We start from the raw sequence: 14,923 nt of genomic DNA on the forward strand, positions 1-14,923 counted from the left end.
AATGCTTTTGAATGTGAACATTACTGTACATGTGGACATACAGTTACCAACCAAGACATTTCTGGTGTCAAAATGGTGGATTGCATGTTTCGCATGCAAATACCTGTAAAACTGAAACATAAGTCTATGCAGTGTTTGTAATGTCAATAATAGCCAGTATTTTGAAACCTGGTGTACTTTGACTGCATGTACCTTGTGAAGTGAAAACAAGTGTTATTCTTTGACAGACTAATTTCATTTTGAGTCAGATTTATAGTGTTTTTGTACAGTTAGTGTGTGCAGAGAAAGATGTGTTCTATTTTGAAATGAAGAGTTAGTATATATTTTAAAAAATGTATTTTTGAGAAGGAAATTATCCATTTGGCCAATTGTGTTTTGTAGGTGTGAGTCTGTGTTAAGAGTTTAGAAAAAGTATCTGAAGTATGGGTAGGCGCTTGTTAGCGATTGAACAAAACTGTAAAACAAGAAATAAATATAACCAGAAGAGTTCAGGACAGAATATTTATTGCAGTGTCAAAAAACAAACTAAGCAAACATCCAGTTTTTACGTTTCCACAGTCCACGAGCTTCCTCTGCCCGTGATGAGGTATGCTGTGCAGTGCAAACTTCTATTTAAATACTAAAAATCGAATTTATGTGAAAAGGAAACAGATTTTCATTTGAATGACATGATCGTTCCAGATAATAAGTCCAGGACGTCGTACTCCGAAACAGGATTTTGGAAAACTCGTCTTCTCGGACGTCTCTGAGGAGACGCCACAACCAAAAATACGGGTTTATTATATCATTTCTACAGAAATGTGACGCTGCGAACACGAGCACCTTCAGAGTGACACCTGATAAAAGTTTGTACATTAATATGTTTTACTGTTTTTACATGAGACTGAAAGATGAGCTGATTAAACAGCCACCTGTGTGACCCCCTCCTCTCCTGTGTTAAACAGCCACCTGTGCACTGGCCTTCACCGCCCCCTGCTGGCCTGAAGTAAAACACACATGACTTGCAGTGTTTCAGTGAAGAACAGCAGTGGGATCCACAGCGGCACCATTTTTCTCGTCCCTGTGCGTCCTTCTTGATGTCTGCAGGGTGGGCTTTTACAGGGGGTCGGGGTCACAGGTCAGGGACATCGAGGCTCCTCAGCCACAGCTCCAGGGCGAACTTGGTCCCGGTGCTGACCCGCTCCACGTCGGGACCGCTGGCTGGAGCGCGACTGGTGAAGACCGCCAGAGGCATCGAAGACTCGGTCAGAGCTCCGTCTGCAGAGACCTGCGACACGCTGGAGACACAGAAGGGCTCAGAGAAGAAGCACATGCCCGTGCCGTGACACATCCAGCTCGCAGTTTGTGCTGCATTGATGTCAGTGTCTGCAGGTTTTGTGAGGGCACCATGCTTTTTTTGTCTCTGAGCTGTCAGGCCAGGACGCCACACAAAGCCTCACATACATAACAGGCAAGAACACAATTTACAGGATGCACAGCATCCTCTCTGTTCCTGTAGAAAACAACTACAAAACAAGCTGTGCTTCATAACACAAGCAGCTGAGCTCTAATGGACTCACAAGCACATCTCAGGTATTAACATCAGCACAAACTCTGTGAGCTGGAAGCTTCGTGGCGTCCAGCTCTGCATCTAAACCCGTGATACCTGATGCTGCTCGGCAGGTCGTCCAGCTGAACGCTGGCGTCGTCTCCGTCCACAGCAGACACGATGGCTCTGACCAGCCGGCTGTCCGCCCACAGACACGCGCTGACCTCAGCAGGTGAAGGCCTGAGAGAGGGCTGCGGGTGCAGACAACGAGAGGAATCACACAAGAGGCCGGCTCACTTTAAAATAACAGCAGAGGGGATCATTCACAACGAGACAAATGTTAGAGACAGAGGGGCAACGTCACAAAAACATTAAAGTAACAGCCGAGTTGTGCCTGCTGGGTCCATTTTATCATCATCCAACATCACGTAGACAAAAGATCATGTCAAATCATTCATTAGGTGCCAAAATGATCCAAAATCACATCCACCATGAGAGGGGAGGCAGCCCGAGCCCCCGTAGCTGTTACCTGTAACTGCAGGTGAGTGAGAGACGAGTGCAGCAGCATGTAGACGACTACATGGTGTCTCTGAGGAAGTCCTCTGGACAGCATGGGAGGAAACACCGACTGACGGTCAGACAGAACACACAGAGGGCTGTGACATATATAACCTCACAGCGTACGATGTAAATAAGAGCAGCAGGCAGTGACTAAAAGACACTCGGGTCACCGTCTCACCTCCCACAGGCCCAGCACTGTTGGAGACACCTGCTCCGGCTCCAGTTTGAGTCCAGTTTCCTCGTGCAGCTCTCTCAGACCTGCACCCAGCAGCTTCACACGTTACAGGAATAAAGTTCACACAGTTACTTTGTGTTAACCTCGTTTGCCTTGTTGTAGAAGTCGTCGCACTGACTAAACGACACGTAAAATGATGCTGGGAAGCAAAGGAAACATGTACCGTCTCATCTAGCTCCACGTGACCTCCTAAATATCAACACAATACATGAAGAGCATTACAAAACAAGAAAACCCGTAACAACGAGTGTGTGTGTGTGTGTGTGTGTGTGTGTGTGTGTGTGTGTGTGTGTGTGTGTGTGTGTGTGTGTGTGTGTGTGTGTGTGTGTTTGTGTTTAATAATGTGTGCAAACACAGATCTGTGTGCTGAACCTGGAGGAACCCAGACGTTGGGAAATATGCGAAGCTCCTTTGCCCGCCGTGTCAGCAACACTCTCTGATTGGCTGTCTGCAGGAGGATAGCCACACCCACATCCACTCCACGCTGTTGGATGTCCAATGGGATTGCAGCTGCGTCCGTGGCTGACAGGTGTTTGATGGGACAGAAAGCAGGCCTCTGAGAGAGAAACAGCAGGAAACCCTGAGCTGTTGTTGTGAAACTTGCCGTATGAATACAACCGAATTAAATTGAACTGAGTGCGGATGCAGAGGAGCGAATGCTCAGCGTGTCTGACCTTCAGCGGGACCCCTCGCCCTCTGTCTCCTTTGTAAAGAATGAACTGATTTTTCTCCAGCGTGCAGCTCACCTCCACCTCATCCTCGCCGCTGTCAGTGAAGTGACCCGTCACACTCTGACACACATCAAGAAGAAGAAAGATGAGAACAGCGCCCCCTCTGTTGCTCTAAAGATGGTGTGAGACGACATCTGCACCAACCTGAACAAACTGAGCTCGCCGTGGAGCCGCTCGCTCTTTGCACACACACACCAGGATCCTCCTCACTTTATCCATGGCGACCCCTCGACCCCGACCACGTCCGTCTGCGGGAGCTGAACACGTGACCACAACACGCCTTGAAAGGACAGTCCACTCCCTTTTAATCAGTGTTGGGCAAGTTACAAAGTAATTAATTATAGTTACTAGTTACTTCTTCAAAAAAGTAACTGAGTTAGTAACTGAGTTAATTAGTTACTTGAAAAGTAACTATTGCGTTACTCCACATTTCACCTTTAAAAGCTGTTTCCTTTGCCTTGTTTGGTCTCATCAGCACAGCCTCACGTGTCTGAATCTACAGGCATGTTTTCATTTTGACAAACTGTAACACAACTGATCTCAAATCAGACAAAAAACATAAAACCCGAGTAGAAAAAGTGATATTTTTACTGTAACAACCACAAACATGTTTAATGAATCATATTTCACAACTTCAAATGCAAACATAAACTGACAGTTTTAAAATTATATGCACACGTTTTGCAAACAACATCACAGCCTGATGCCTGCAGGTCTGACAGCAGCAGGTGTGTCACTCCTGTTTCTACCTGGAGACAGCAGCCGCCTCATTGTTCTGACACACAACACAGAACTATCCACAACACTAACTACACAAGACAACACGTCACTCCTAAAACTTCCCCTCTTTGCTCGTGATCACCGTCCGCGGGAGCGCAGCTGCCTAAAGCTGCAGCGTCCAGATTACTTACAGCTACTTCCTGCAGCTGATATAAGCTGCTGTAAACTGAACACAGCTTCAACCGTCTGTTGGTTGAAAAATAGTCACGGACCGCGTTTTCTTGTTAGTAACTGTAACGGCATTGTAACGATAGGAATAGTAATTAGTTAGATTACTCGTTACTGAAAAAGTAACTCCGTTACTTGTAACGCCGTTAATCCCATCACTGATTTTAATACATAACACACAGAGTTTAAGCTAAAATGACCGTAAACATGTAATAAATCCAAAAACATTAACATGTTTGTCCCACCTGACGCCTCACAATCAGCTGATCTTTGCTCAATTTCACCTCTATACTCCAAATACTAGAATACGAAGTGCATAAAATGGGACGAAATTTAGAGTTTTTTAAATTCATTAAGTTTTCAGCATTTTTGATCTCTCATAATATCATCAGTGCAGAATGTATCCACAGAAAAACACATTACAGCTCCGCTAAAACGGTTTTTGGTTCATTATTGTTTCTGTGACTCAGTTAAGCATCCACATCCTGATGGACGCATCAATAACTAACTGCACCGATCCCCAGGATATTTGATCTGCTGATCTTTCACTGGAGAAAGTGCATTTTAATTAAACTGGAAGGATCATATCACTATGTGGGAGACGTGGCTGGTCAGAACATATTCAGGACTCCTTTTACTTTTTTAATGTAGTGGCAAAAGTAAATCATCAAAACACGAAAGCATCAGACTGTGAAGATCTACAGATCCTGAGAGCCTCGGTGATCCTGCAGGAAGCTTCTGCAGGACCTCGAGGTGTTGGATCAGTGTCATGTTTCCAAACTATCACACAGCACAGCAACATTGCTTCTCTATGTCAGGGCCTAGAAATGCTGGAATGACTCACACTCAGCACAAGTGTGAAAAGGGAGAAAGAGAAATATTTAAAAGGGCAGCGAGATCGCGGTGTTGTGCTAAGAAGGGATTTGTGACGGTTCTGTGTGTTTTTAGTGTATTTTAAATATGTGATATTGATAACTTCTGAGAGCGTTTTATATAAAATAAAGATATTACTTGTTTTGTAGGTGTCTTCGTGATTCTGATTTACTGTAGATCCGGTCTTTTTTAGCCACTCAAACACCTTTATTGAAACGGTTAATGTTATATTTGTTGTCATTTGTGCGGCCCTCTTGGCCTGGTCTCTCTTGAATGAGACATGTTTAACTTCAGTCAGTTTTACGTTCGTTATTAAAGGACGTATAAAAGTACTTTGCGAATAAAAACATAGCGCTGGGAAAAAGCAGACATGAGCCATTTCAGAAGAAAACACGTTATATTATTGATTATATTCATTCAAACAACCAAGTGTTCATTAAGCAGCTCATTTTCATAACTTTAGTGCCGAGTCCAGCTGTTTAAACCAGACAAATACAGACCGCCTGTTAGCAGAACAGCTGTCAACAGCTGGGACTTTGGGCTCAAACTGTGCACAAAGCTAACTAACTTTAGCTAACACCCTCGTTTAGCGGAAGTAAAACGCTCTGGAAAAAACAACTTCCTGCACATTAACCTGCACATGTGTTAGTGAAGGGATTACGGGTTAACCCCGATACACAGGCTCGCTCAGAAACACAGCAGAAGAAGCAGAAACCTACTGAAAAAGAGAAGAAGGCGCTCGCTAACTCCTACAGGTCATTTCAGCCGGATCCAACTTCCGCTTCCATACTTCAAAATAAAAGCCTTCCTTCTTCGTTTTGGTCGAACTGATTCAATCTTCGTATTTTTTATTGTTTATGGAAAAGTCCTGAACCATTAACTTCCCCCATCATGGTATTATACAGAAACTTAATGTTTTGGGGATTTTTTTGTAATTGAAGTAAAATGTTGTGTGCGCCAGATTAAATAAATTATAATAGTTAGCAGCTGCTCGCCTGCTAACTACCAAACAGAGAGCATATAACTAGGGGTGGGTTTTGATAATCGAATCGAATCGTGGATCGAATCGATTTGGGACCTTGTGAATCGGAATCGAATCGATTCTAGAAATCAGTGATGATACCCAGCCCTACGTATAACCCCAGTTTTAGCTTCTCTGCACTGGCTTCTCGTCTCCTACAGGATCCAATTTACACTTTGACTTTTTGTTTTTAACGCCCGAGCCCCTTCCTACCTGTCTGAGCTCCTTTCTGTTTCTGTTCCAGGAAAAACCCTGAGGTGTAGCTCAAAATTAATGCTGTCCGGACTAATCTCAAATGCGATGGAGCCTTCTGTGGCAGGTCCCAGACTTTGGAATAGCCTCCCCTGAAATATTAGATCGGCACAAACACGTGATCATTTTACTAAAGACACATTTTTATGCCCTGGCTTTTAACACACTGTGAGTATACCTTTGTTGTTTATGAAATCCTGTCATTGAAACTTTTGTCAGAAAATGGAAAAGGTATATCGGGAAACTTTTTTATTGAGAGCACTTTTTTCGGGGTGGCTTTAACTCAGGAGGTAGAGCTGGTCACCTACTGATCGGAAGGTTGAGGTTCGATACCTCCGGGTATCCTTGGGCAAGATGCTAACCCCAAGTTGCTCTCCGATGCATCCATTGAAGTTTGACTGTGTGTGTGAATGTTGTTAGCACTCAGTTTAGAGTCAGTGCTTGTGAGGATGGGTGTGACTGGGTGAATGTGGCATGTTGTATAGAGCGCTTTGAGTACTCCGGGAGAGTAGAAAAGTACGGAGCCCCGCAGGGGACATGGGAGAAAAAAAAATTAAGACGGACTTTTGCGAGATCTCGCAAAACTCCAACAATGGCGGCAGCTACTTAGTTGTAATATTACTCTTTCTGGGTCACAAAATACACTTAAGATATTTTGAGGCGTGAATGTAGTTGTGTAAACGTCAGATACCTGCTCGGTTTACAAGACGTCACATATTTGCAAAAGTGCTCCGACGTTTTCGGAGATCTGACACCCACTAGCTCGAAGCTAACGGGAGGTCGAGACCTACTACAGCCGGGAGGAACACCGCTTTCTGCCTCGACCTCCCGGTCGGCTTCGAGCTGGCGGCCTCCGAAGAATGCGGCTAAAACTTTTGCGAGATCTCGCAAAAGTCCGTCTTAATTTTTTTTTCTCCCATGTCCCCTGCGGGGCTCCGTAGTAAAGCGCTATATAAGAATCAGTCCATTTCTCTTCTTGTTATTTGGCTCTAAAACAGCTGGAGACAATTAATCCTTTTACTGACATTCTGAAGGTTTTTTGCAGTTTGAAAGACAGAAAATGTATTCAGTGCAAATACTGTAAGTGACAGGTGTTTAATTCTTAGATGATGCAGAGAAATCAGAGACTGGGAGGCTGTGGAGGCTCAGCTGCCTCACATTCATATTGAAGGTCAGACAAAAACGTCAGAGGCATCTGCAAACATAACTTTGACTGGGTTTCTAGCCTCCCTTTGAAAAGTGCAACTATAATGCAGCTCTGTTGCATTATAGTTGCATAAAAACAATTTATTGTAGTGTTAACGTTACAATACAAGAGCGTGATTTGAAATGACTGTCAGTAATAATGATGATTACGGTTTGATTACACTAACATGGCAGATTTCCCCCTAAATTACCCAGAATGCTGTGCAACAGTTGCCAGTGACACCTCAGTAAAAAAAAAGCAAGAAAAGACAGACGGAGTCAGACTCCTGCAGCATCTGAAGTGCTCTCAGATGATTCCTCCTCTCAGGGCGAGTAGGGCGGCAGCAGACCTCTGCGATCATCAGACTCCGCCTGCGGGTCAAAGGTCAGACGACATCAACATCGGCTGTTCTGGAAATGTTCTCAAAAACAAACATTTAAAATGCTTCATACCTGAGAATAAAGTTTTTTTCCTTGTAAATGTTTGAATATAATTTTTGATATTTTATGTTTTCATGATTTTATTTCTCTCTTAAACCTGCAAAAGCCTCATTAACCAATCACAGATCATTTTCAGTTAAAGGGATTCAATGAGTTAATAAGCTGAATATTTCAGGTTTCGAATCCTTTAGGTGTGAATAATGGACGTTTCCATTCCTCCGTCACTGCAGGAGGCGTAGTTACACATTTTTGGTGATCAGACATCAAACCGAAACATTTCAATTTGTCGGCTAGTGGTGCAACGGATCAAAAGTCTCACGGTTCGGATCAGATCGCGTTTTTTCTTCGTCGCGGATCGGATCAATTTTCGGATCAGCAGAAGAAAAAAAAAGAAGACAAAAATTTAACTCACTATTTACTTATTTAAGTATTTTTTGCCTATTAAAAAACATTCAACTCAAGACTCATTCCGCACAAATTAAGATGCAGTATAGGGCAGTGCAGGGCTTTGTATCTACCACTCCGCTCTGATATAATGAGCGGTCACGTAGCTTTCCGTTGCCCTGGAGCTCCACCCATTTGTAGTTAGGGCAACAGAAGATGCCTGGGACAGCTCAGCCATAACTTTAAACTTTTCCTGCTCATGCATGCTTGGAAGGATCTTCTCACTGAAGCAGATGCGCGACGGGATATCATAGCGTGGCTCAAGCACGCTCATCATAGTTTAAACTAGTGCTGTCAGCATAAATCTAGTTAAAATGACGTTAATGCCATAACTGCATTAATGCGGCAAATCTCCGTTAACTAGTTACCGCAGATCGCCCGTGCATGGGGCTGCACGGCGTCAATGCATTAACTAACACGTTGACTAGTTTAAACCCCTTGTTTTGCACAACAGAATACGGCTTCAGCTAAACACCCCAACAGCTTTTGTAACAGCTTTAACCCGGTCGGATTGGGCAGCAAAGGGCTGCTTAAATCAACCGTGATCCGTTGCACCACTAACATCGGCCCTTCAGTCTTCTTGTGCACTATGAGATCAATGTTGATGCCCTTGATATTTTTTAATCACTTGCTGAATTTCGCGTTGCACGTCAGCGTCTGTGATGTGCACGCGATTTCTTCTACTGCGCCAAAATAGCAATCTTTCAACTTGAATTTCATTTTAGGAAATGAACCTGCGGCGATGCCTTCAGGCTCGGACACACGACATAAAAGTCGGGTCTGTTTGAGACGGGAGCTGAAAGGACCAAAGTAAAACTTATTCTATGTATAAATCATTTCCTGACAGTCCAGCACGTCAGCGTGTCAGTAATCTGTATAAAGTTTTCTGGGTGGTGAAAGCGCTCTGCACTTCAGTTTTATCTCTGGCTATCTGATAATTCAATTCAATTTTATTTCTATAGCGCCAAATCACAACAAAAGTCGCCTCAAGGCGCTTCATAGATACAGAGAAAAACCCAACAATCATGTGACCCCCTATGAGCAAGCACTTTGGCGACAGTGGGAAGGAAAAACTCCCTTTTAACAGGAAGAAACCTCCAGCAGAACCAGGCTCAGGGAGGGGCGGGGCCATCTGCTGTGATTGGTTGGGGTGAGAGAAGGAAGACAGGATAAGAAAAAATATATTTAAAGCAGGAGGAAATAATAATAATCCCAGTTTACAAAGACTGAAAATATTTTTCGGATTCATCAAATCTTTTTATGCAAGAAAAGCTGATATTAAAAATGTATTTCAGCAGGTCTTATCATTATTTTGCTAATTTTCTTTTTTTCTCTCTTGCGACTGAACACATCAGCATTTCTTGAGAGGCGGAGTTAATATTATTGGTAGGAGGAGTCTTACGCTGAGAGAAGAAGGTGTGCGGAGCCTGATGGCTTTGCCAGAGAAAACACAGACGACGATGGTGACGCAGGTCTGCAGGACGAGGAGAACCAGGAAGAGGCCGAGCAGCCCGTAAAGAACCACCTGAAACAGGAAATATGAAACAGGAAATACACACAAAGAACAACCTGCTCCTGTGCTCAGGGAAGACCCCGGGACCAGATCTGAGGTGCACCGAGAGTCCGGCCTTGAAGACCAGACAGAGATAAACTTACATTCAGCATATAAACATTTTGGCTGCATTTCCTCCTCAGGCCTTCTACGTCCTTGAACTCGATGAAGCTCTGTCGGTCACAGAAGCGATCGGAGGGGGGGCATTCGGCCAGCAGCCAACAGGTGTAGGCCACACCGGCCAGGCCAATCAGGATGCTTATCACGTTGGACACCAGGGACCCCCAAACCTGCACAAACACCAGATATGGCTAAACTAACAGCGGCTAACAAACTACAATGGCTTCATCCATCTTTGATACACAGTCTGTGACTTTAACCGAAGCTCCAGAGGAATCACACCGCTGCAGCTAACCGTCCCTGAAATGGACCATTTTTAATGACATCATCTGACCAACAATATGGCTGCTGTGAGGTCACGGCACTAACAGACGGTCCAAGAAGGAGGAGCTGCAGCTTTGGTATTTCATTAGTTTGTCATTCAGCTGTAATCAGCAGGTCTGAGTTTGCTGACCTGTCACTCACACATCCTCTTTCTGGTTTCTCTAAAACTCACCAGTGAGATGGAAGTGCGTCTCCCTGCCGCCACGGCCACCGAGCCGGAGACGACAAACTGCACGACAGCAGAGAGGCGTGGTTAGACGACACATGACCCCTGTGAGGCTTTACCTGAAGATTATTAATCATGTTTGTGTGTACGTACAGCGGCGCCGAGGGCGAATGGAGAGTAGGCGATCATGGCCCACGAGGAGATGGCGGTCAGACTGAACAGGATGCACAGCAGCCCGATCATGATCTGAACGACCTGAGGACACAGATGGAGACGCAACATGAGCAAAGATGAAAAATAATGCAGATTTTAAAGTTCTTGTTAAAACACCACCAAACTGAAAAACAGCATCAAAGATGACCTGTGTGCAGGCTGAGAGCAGCCTGTGGTGTCACAGGTCACAGACGCCTTCTGGCAGCTTCATTAAACCTTTATTATTACAATAAAATCTGATCCATGTGCGTCTTCCTTTAGCTCAACCTACCTTTAACGATTTAAAGTTAAATAAAGCCAAAGCTTTATTTAACTGAATTACGTAGATTTACCATAAGCCATTCTGATCACATGACTTAGTGAGCCTCCTATTACTCTGAAACTGAAGAACAGCTAAAAACTGTCAGGAAAGTTTATTCTGGTTGGTCAGAGGTGATGACATCATCATGACGTGTAAGTCGCTCTGACTGTGAAAACGTGTTTGTGTCTGTGCTTTGTTGCGATGAATATGATGGTCAGAGTCCAGACGCTCACCCCGAGAGCGTGCGGCTGTCCCCGCATGAAGGCGACGGTTATGTCGTCCATCTTGACTGGGATGGGTGTGGTCTTTTTCACAGGGGGAGGGGCCGGTGCAGTGGAGCTGCTGGCATTCTGGAGCTGGATGGAGCCGTCATCCTTGGGAATGACCTGAGTCACGACCATCACTCCCCCGATGGTGGTGATAGATGTGGATGCCATGATAAAGGTCAGAGGTCACAGAAGCTCAGAGGGAAAATTCTGGAAAAACCACAAGTGCAAACAATGAGGGAGGGGCCAACAATGTTTGAGTATTAGGGAGGAGAAGGGAATTTGCAGCAGCTGATCGACTTTAGCTTCCAGATGTTCTTCAGACAGACTTACAGGAGAAAATGATTCTGGTTTAGCAATAATTCTCTGAATTTTGCCTTTATGACATTTTAAGAATCTAAAAGAGCTCCACATTCAGGGGCGCCACCAAAAACACAGTTTTCAGGTTTATGATGCTGGTATCAAATATCGATAACAAACACAGAGAAAGTTAACTTCCTGCTTTAAAGTTGATGTCGGTGAAAAGAGGTATTTACGAAAACCCGAAAGACTTTGAAATCATTAATAACCTGTTTTAATTGATTGACTGGAAGTCTCGCTTTAATGATTCAGCTGAAGCAGCTGAAGGGCGACTGAGGAGCTGAAGAGCAAAGACAACACGTGTAAGGACGCGCGTCTTACATTATCACCAGTATTACAGTCAACACGGGAATGATAGCAAACTAATAATCAAATGAAATATGAGCTTATGGCTGCTGCTCAGCGCGCTTCTTCCTCTTTGTTTGACATTTTAAGATGATAACATGTATCCACTGGTCACTCATCAAACTTTCAAACGTTGCTATAAAATCTTTTGTTAAACAAAAGTCCCCGAATTTAACGCGGATTCTGGTTCGGAGTTTCTCACTGCGTGATAAGGAAGTGCGGTTACCGGAAAATAAAACGGCTGTTTGTTTTTTAGTTCGACGCTAAATATCAGACTTTTGAAATCGCAGTTATCTCTACACGAGAGCTTTTCAACGTTTTTCTTTGTTTTATTTATTTATTTATTTTTAAGATAAGAATCGCGCGAACAAATCTCGATAAACTAACCGGAAATATATCTGCGCATTAGATCAAAAACATCGACTAACAATCATCTCGAGGCTGAGCTGCTCTCTGAAACATCTGCAAACACGCACGGATTACCTGACCACGCTGAGGATTACTCCTGAGCATTACCTGCAATCAGGTGGACACGCGGAAGTTCTCTGACCTGAACAACAGCTGCTGTTGCTTCTGTTCAGGATCAAGTTAGGCTGCCTTCAGGAGCAAACTGTAAACTCGGAATTCTGATTTACCAAACACTTGTCGGAAAGACCATAATGTGATAAAGTTCCAGTCCAATTTAATTAAACGATGAAATATTGCTTCAAATACAATAACATAAATAAACTGAGCTGTTTCTTTGGATTTTCTTTCTGACCTTTTTGAAAAACATTAGAAGGAATGATTTCAGAAGATTCAGTCTTCAATCACTGTGTGTAACTTTTAAAAAGACACTTTCAGGTGTTGTTGTTGTTGTTGTTGTTTTAAATAATTAAATTATAACTTTTAAATCACGAACATGCTTTTCCTGTGTGCGGATCTGCTGGATATGAAGGGAAATTTCGGCATAATTCCAACAACACCTGAAGGCAGCACAAGGAAACCACAACATTTCCCATAATCAACGTGAAAAAGCAGCTTTGCAACAACCTTCCCTGCCTCCTTTTAAGGGGACCTATCGTTTTTATCATACATTCACATGCCACTTCATTAGTTACACTCTTTAAACAGCCCCCACAGTTCTGCTCGGATTCAACAGGGTGCTGCAGACACTCGTGGGAGATTTTGATGTTTCACAACATCTCAACATCTGAATACACAGCCACTGCCACTGCGGCTGTGTATTCATTCCCAAAGATGTGTCTCACACTGTGAAAGTATTAACCCAAATTTCTGGTCCCAGACAATGAAAGGTTCAGGATCCCAGCGGAAAAACCTCGAAGTGAGACTCCACAGGCTGTTTCAGCGACAAACAGCTGATGACCCTTTAGTTTGGGGGCACCCTCTGTGTACAAGTAGTGCTGCTCATAACAACTGCCCCTTGGCTGGCTTCCACAAGTTGGCCAATCACAGGAATGCAGACTTTTAAAGGAGCAAATCATGAAGGTAAATATGCTGCAAAAGGCGAGAGCTTGAACTTGAGACAGAAGCTAAATACAGGGCCCAGATACGCTTTTAAATTAAATAAAAACACAGAGCAGGAACTGAGCAGAAGAGCGCCCCCTTTCACAGCCTGTTTGTCTGTGACAAACACACAAGTCAACACTCACATGCTTCTGGGGAAAAACAAGACGGCGTGTTTGCACAGGTTTAACAGACCTTTATTACTGACGAGCAGATGACAGCATCGGAGCTCTTGTGTGCTTCTTCTCCTCCAGGATTCACATACGTGTCTTGGGATCAGGACGCAAAGGTTTCACACTCTACAAGAGCCAAACATTGCCTTTAGAATTTTATTCAATGAAGGTATTTACAAAAACAGAACAAAGTCCTGCTCGTGATTTATTGATGACTGTTCACATTTTGGAGATCAAATATTGATGAAAGTGATTTCAACTCATAAAGGACATTCAGCATCATTCATTCAACATCTTAACTCAGTCTCGACAAGTTCACGTGTGTAGTTCACTTACGCCACAAGGGGGCGACATTCATTCATACCTACAATCATAAAGCATGGATTTATTGACTGTTTTATTGAATCTTAGCCCGTGTTACATTCAAAGCAGGTTTCACATTGTTTAATACATTTTTTTGTTGTTGTTGTTGTTTTACGATTGTTTGCAATATTTTATTTTAATTTTTCAATATAGAAAACCCCATCAACAAACAAATACAGCTCAGATGCTAAGGCAAGAAGACAAGAAATATCACTGTGATGATAAGAACTACCAGTATCCAGAGTACATCAAATATCATAAATACGTAACAAACATGGTACATGTTCATACAATCGGAGCTTTCCCAAGTTAATTCAAAAATGGAGTCCAGGATTTTGAGAAAACATTTGCTGCAGAAGTTTGTAGGTATAGAATATTTTCCATTTTATGAGTGATAGCATGTCATTGAGCCAGACAGTGAAGGAGGGAGGAACAGCAGACTTTCATTCCTTTAGGATACGTCTTTTTGCAACCATCATCATCGACTGACACCTGCATAGTTGCAGGAATAGTTCTGGAACATACGCAGCCAAAAACTGCAATTTCTGGATTGGGTGTGATGAAGATTTCATAAGCTTTAGAGTACCAATCAAATATTCTGGAATTAGTCATGAGCCAATGTGCGATCTGTCACATACGGGGGAAGTCGAAGAACAAATTTTGTGTAGTCCAACCTTGGAGTAATGGAGCCGATGGACAACTTTAAATCGTATTCATTAATGTCAGCCGTTAACAGAACAGGAATGAATTTTTGATAAGCATTTGTCCCACATTTATTCCGGTATTTCTATACCCAGTTCCTCCCTCCGGGCGTCTCTTATCCTCGTAGTCCACGCCTCAACACTTTCATCAAACAAATGTACAACTGCAGAGATCCGATGTTTGGAGTAAGGACGGCTCAGGAGCACATTAAAGAAGTTGTGTTCATTCGGAATATCTCGATAATTCTTGATATTGGATTGCACAAAATGCCTAATTTGTAGGTAACGGTAAAAATGTGAATGCGTTAAAATGA

At 43.4% G+C, this 14,923-nt stretch overlaps 2 protein-coding genes across 5 annotated transcripts; both read right to left on the reverse strand.

Annotated features, from left to right (window-relative positions):
• Positions 1-487: 487 nt before the first annotated feature.
• On the reverse strand, positions 488-5,770 carry nudt17 (nudix (nucleoside diphosphate linked moiety X)-type motif 17). 3 transcript variants are annotated; one of them, XM_082551294.1, is made up of 9 exons: positions 5,596-5,770; positions 3,200-3,335; positions 2,999-3,115; positions 2,697-2,880; positions 2,488-2,513; positions 2,268-2,360; positions 2,058-2,156; positions 1,646-1,779; positions 488-1,277 (listed from the first exon to the last, which is right to left on the reverse strand). In XM_082551294.1, exons 2-9 carry the CDS (start codon positions 3,272-3,274, stop codon positions 1,112-1,114), a joined length of 894 nt encoding a protein of 297 aa, XP_082407420.1. In that variant the 5' UTR covers positions 3,275-3,335; positions 5,596-5,770; the 3' UTR covers positions 488-1,111. The 3 variants fall into 3 exon arrangements, with proteins under 3 accessions (XP_082407420.1, XP_082407419.1, XP_082407421.1); XM_082551293.1 differs by having other exon boundaries at positions 3,200-3,312; positions 5,596-5,762; XM_082551295.1 differs by having other exon boundaries at positions 3,200-3,356; positions 5,596-5,640.
• Positions 5,771-7,228: 1,458 nt separating this feature from the next.
• On the reverse strand, positions 7,229-12,495 carry LOC309717052 (membrane-spanning 4-domains subfamily A member 4A). Of its 2 annotated transcripts, none has more exons than XM_082551296.1 (7): positions 12,383-12,495; positions 11,129-11,371; positions 10,535-10,636; positions 10,388-10,444; positions 9,876-10,061; positions 9,622-9,744; positions 7,229-7,706 (listed from the first exon to the last, which is right to left on the reverse strand). In XM_082551296.1, the coding sequence occupies exons 2-7, from the start codon at positions 11,330-11,332 to the stop codon at positions 7,659-7,661; spliced, it is 720 nt and encodes a 239-aa protein (XP_082407422.1). In that variant the 5' UTR covers positions 11,333-11,371; positions 12,383-12,495; the 3' UTR covers positions 7,229-7,658. The 2 variants fall into 2 exon arrangements, with proteins under 2 accessions (XP_082407422.1, XP_082407423.1); XM_082551297.1 differs by having other exon boundaries at positions 12,350-12,451.
• Positions 12,496-14,923: the final 2,428 nt, after the last annotated feature.

Source organism: Aulonocara stuartgranti (genome assembly GCF_965226115.1).
Source record: "Aulonocara stuartgranti genome assembly, chromosome: 11".
Classification (NCBI taxonomy): Eukaryota; Metazoa; Chordata; class Actinopteri; order Cichliformes; family Cichlidae; genus Aulonocara; species Aulonocara stuartgranti.

Bases quoted from the DNA above. Each gene is read 5' to 3' on its own strand.
- nudt17 (XM_082551294.1), bottom strand. From the start codon at position 3,274: ATGGATAAAGTGAGGAGGATCCTGGTGTGTGTGTGCAAAGAGCGAGCG. The intron at 3,116-3,199 runs GTTGGTGCAGAT...GATGTGTGTCAG, and splicing joins GGCGAGCTCAGTTTGTTCAG to AGTGTGACGGGTCACTTCAC. The intron at 1,278-1,645 runs GTATCACGGGTT...CTGTGTCTCCAG, and splicing joins GACCTGCCGAGCAGCATCAG to CGTGTCGCAGGTCTCTGCAG.
- LOC309717052 (XM_082551296.1), bottom strand. From the start codon at position 11,332: ATGGCATCCACATCTATCACCACCATCGGGGGAGTGATGGTCGTGACT. The intron at 9,745-9,875 runs GTAAGTTTATCT...TTCCTGTTTCAG, and splicing joins AAAATGTTTATATGCTGAAT to GTGGTTCTTTACGGGCTGCT. The intron at 7,707-9,621 runs GTAAGACTCCTC...TTTGACCCGCAG, and splicing joins GCACACCTTCTTCTCTCAGC to GCGGAGTCTGATGATCGCAG.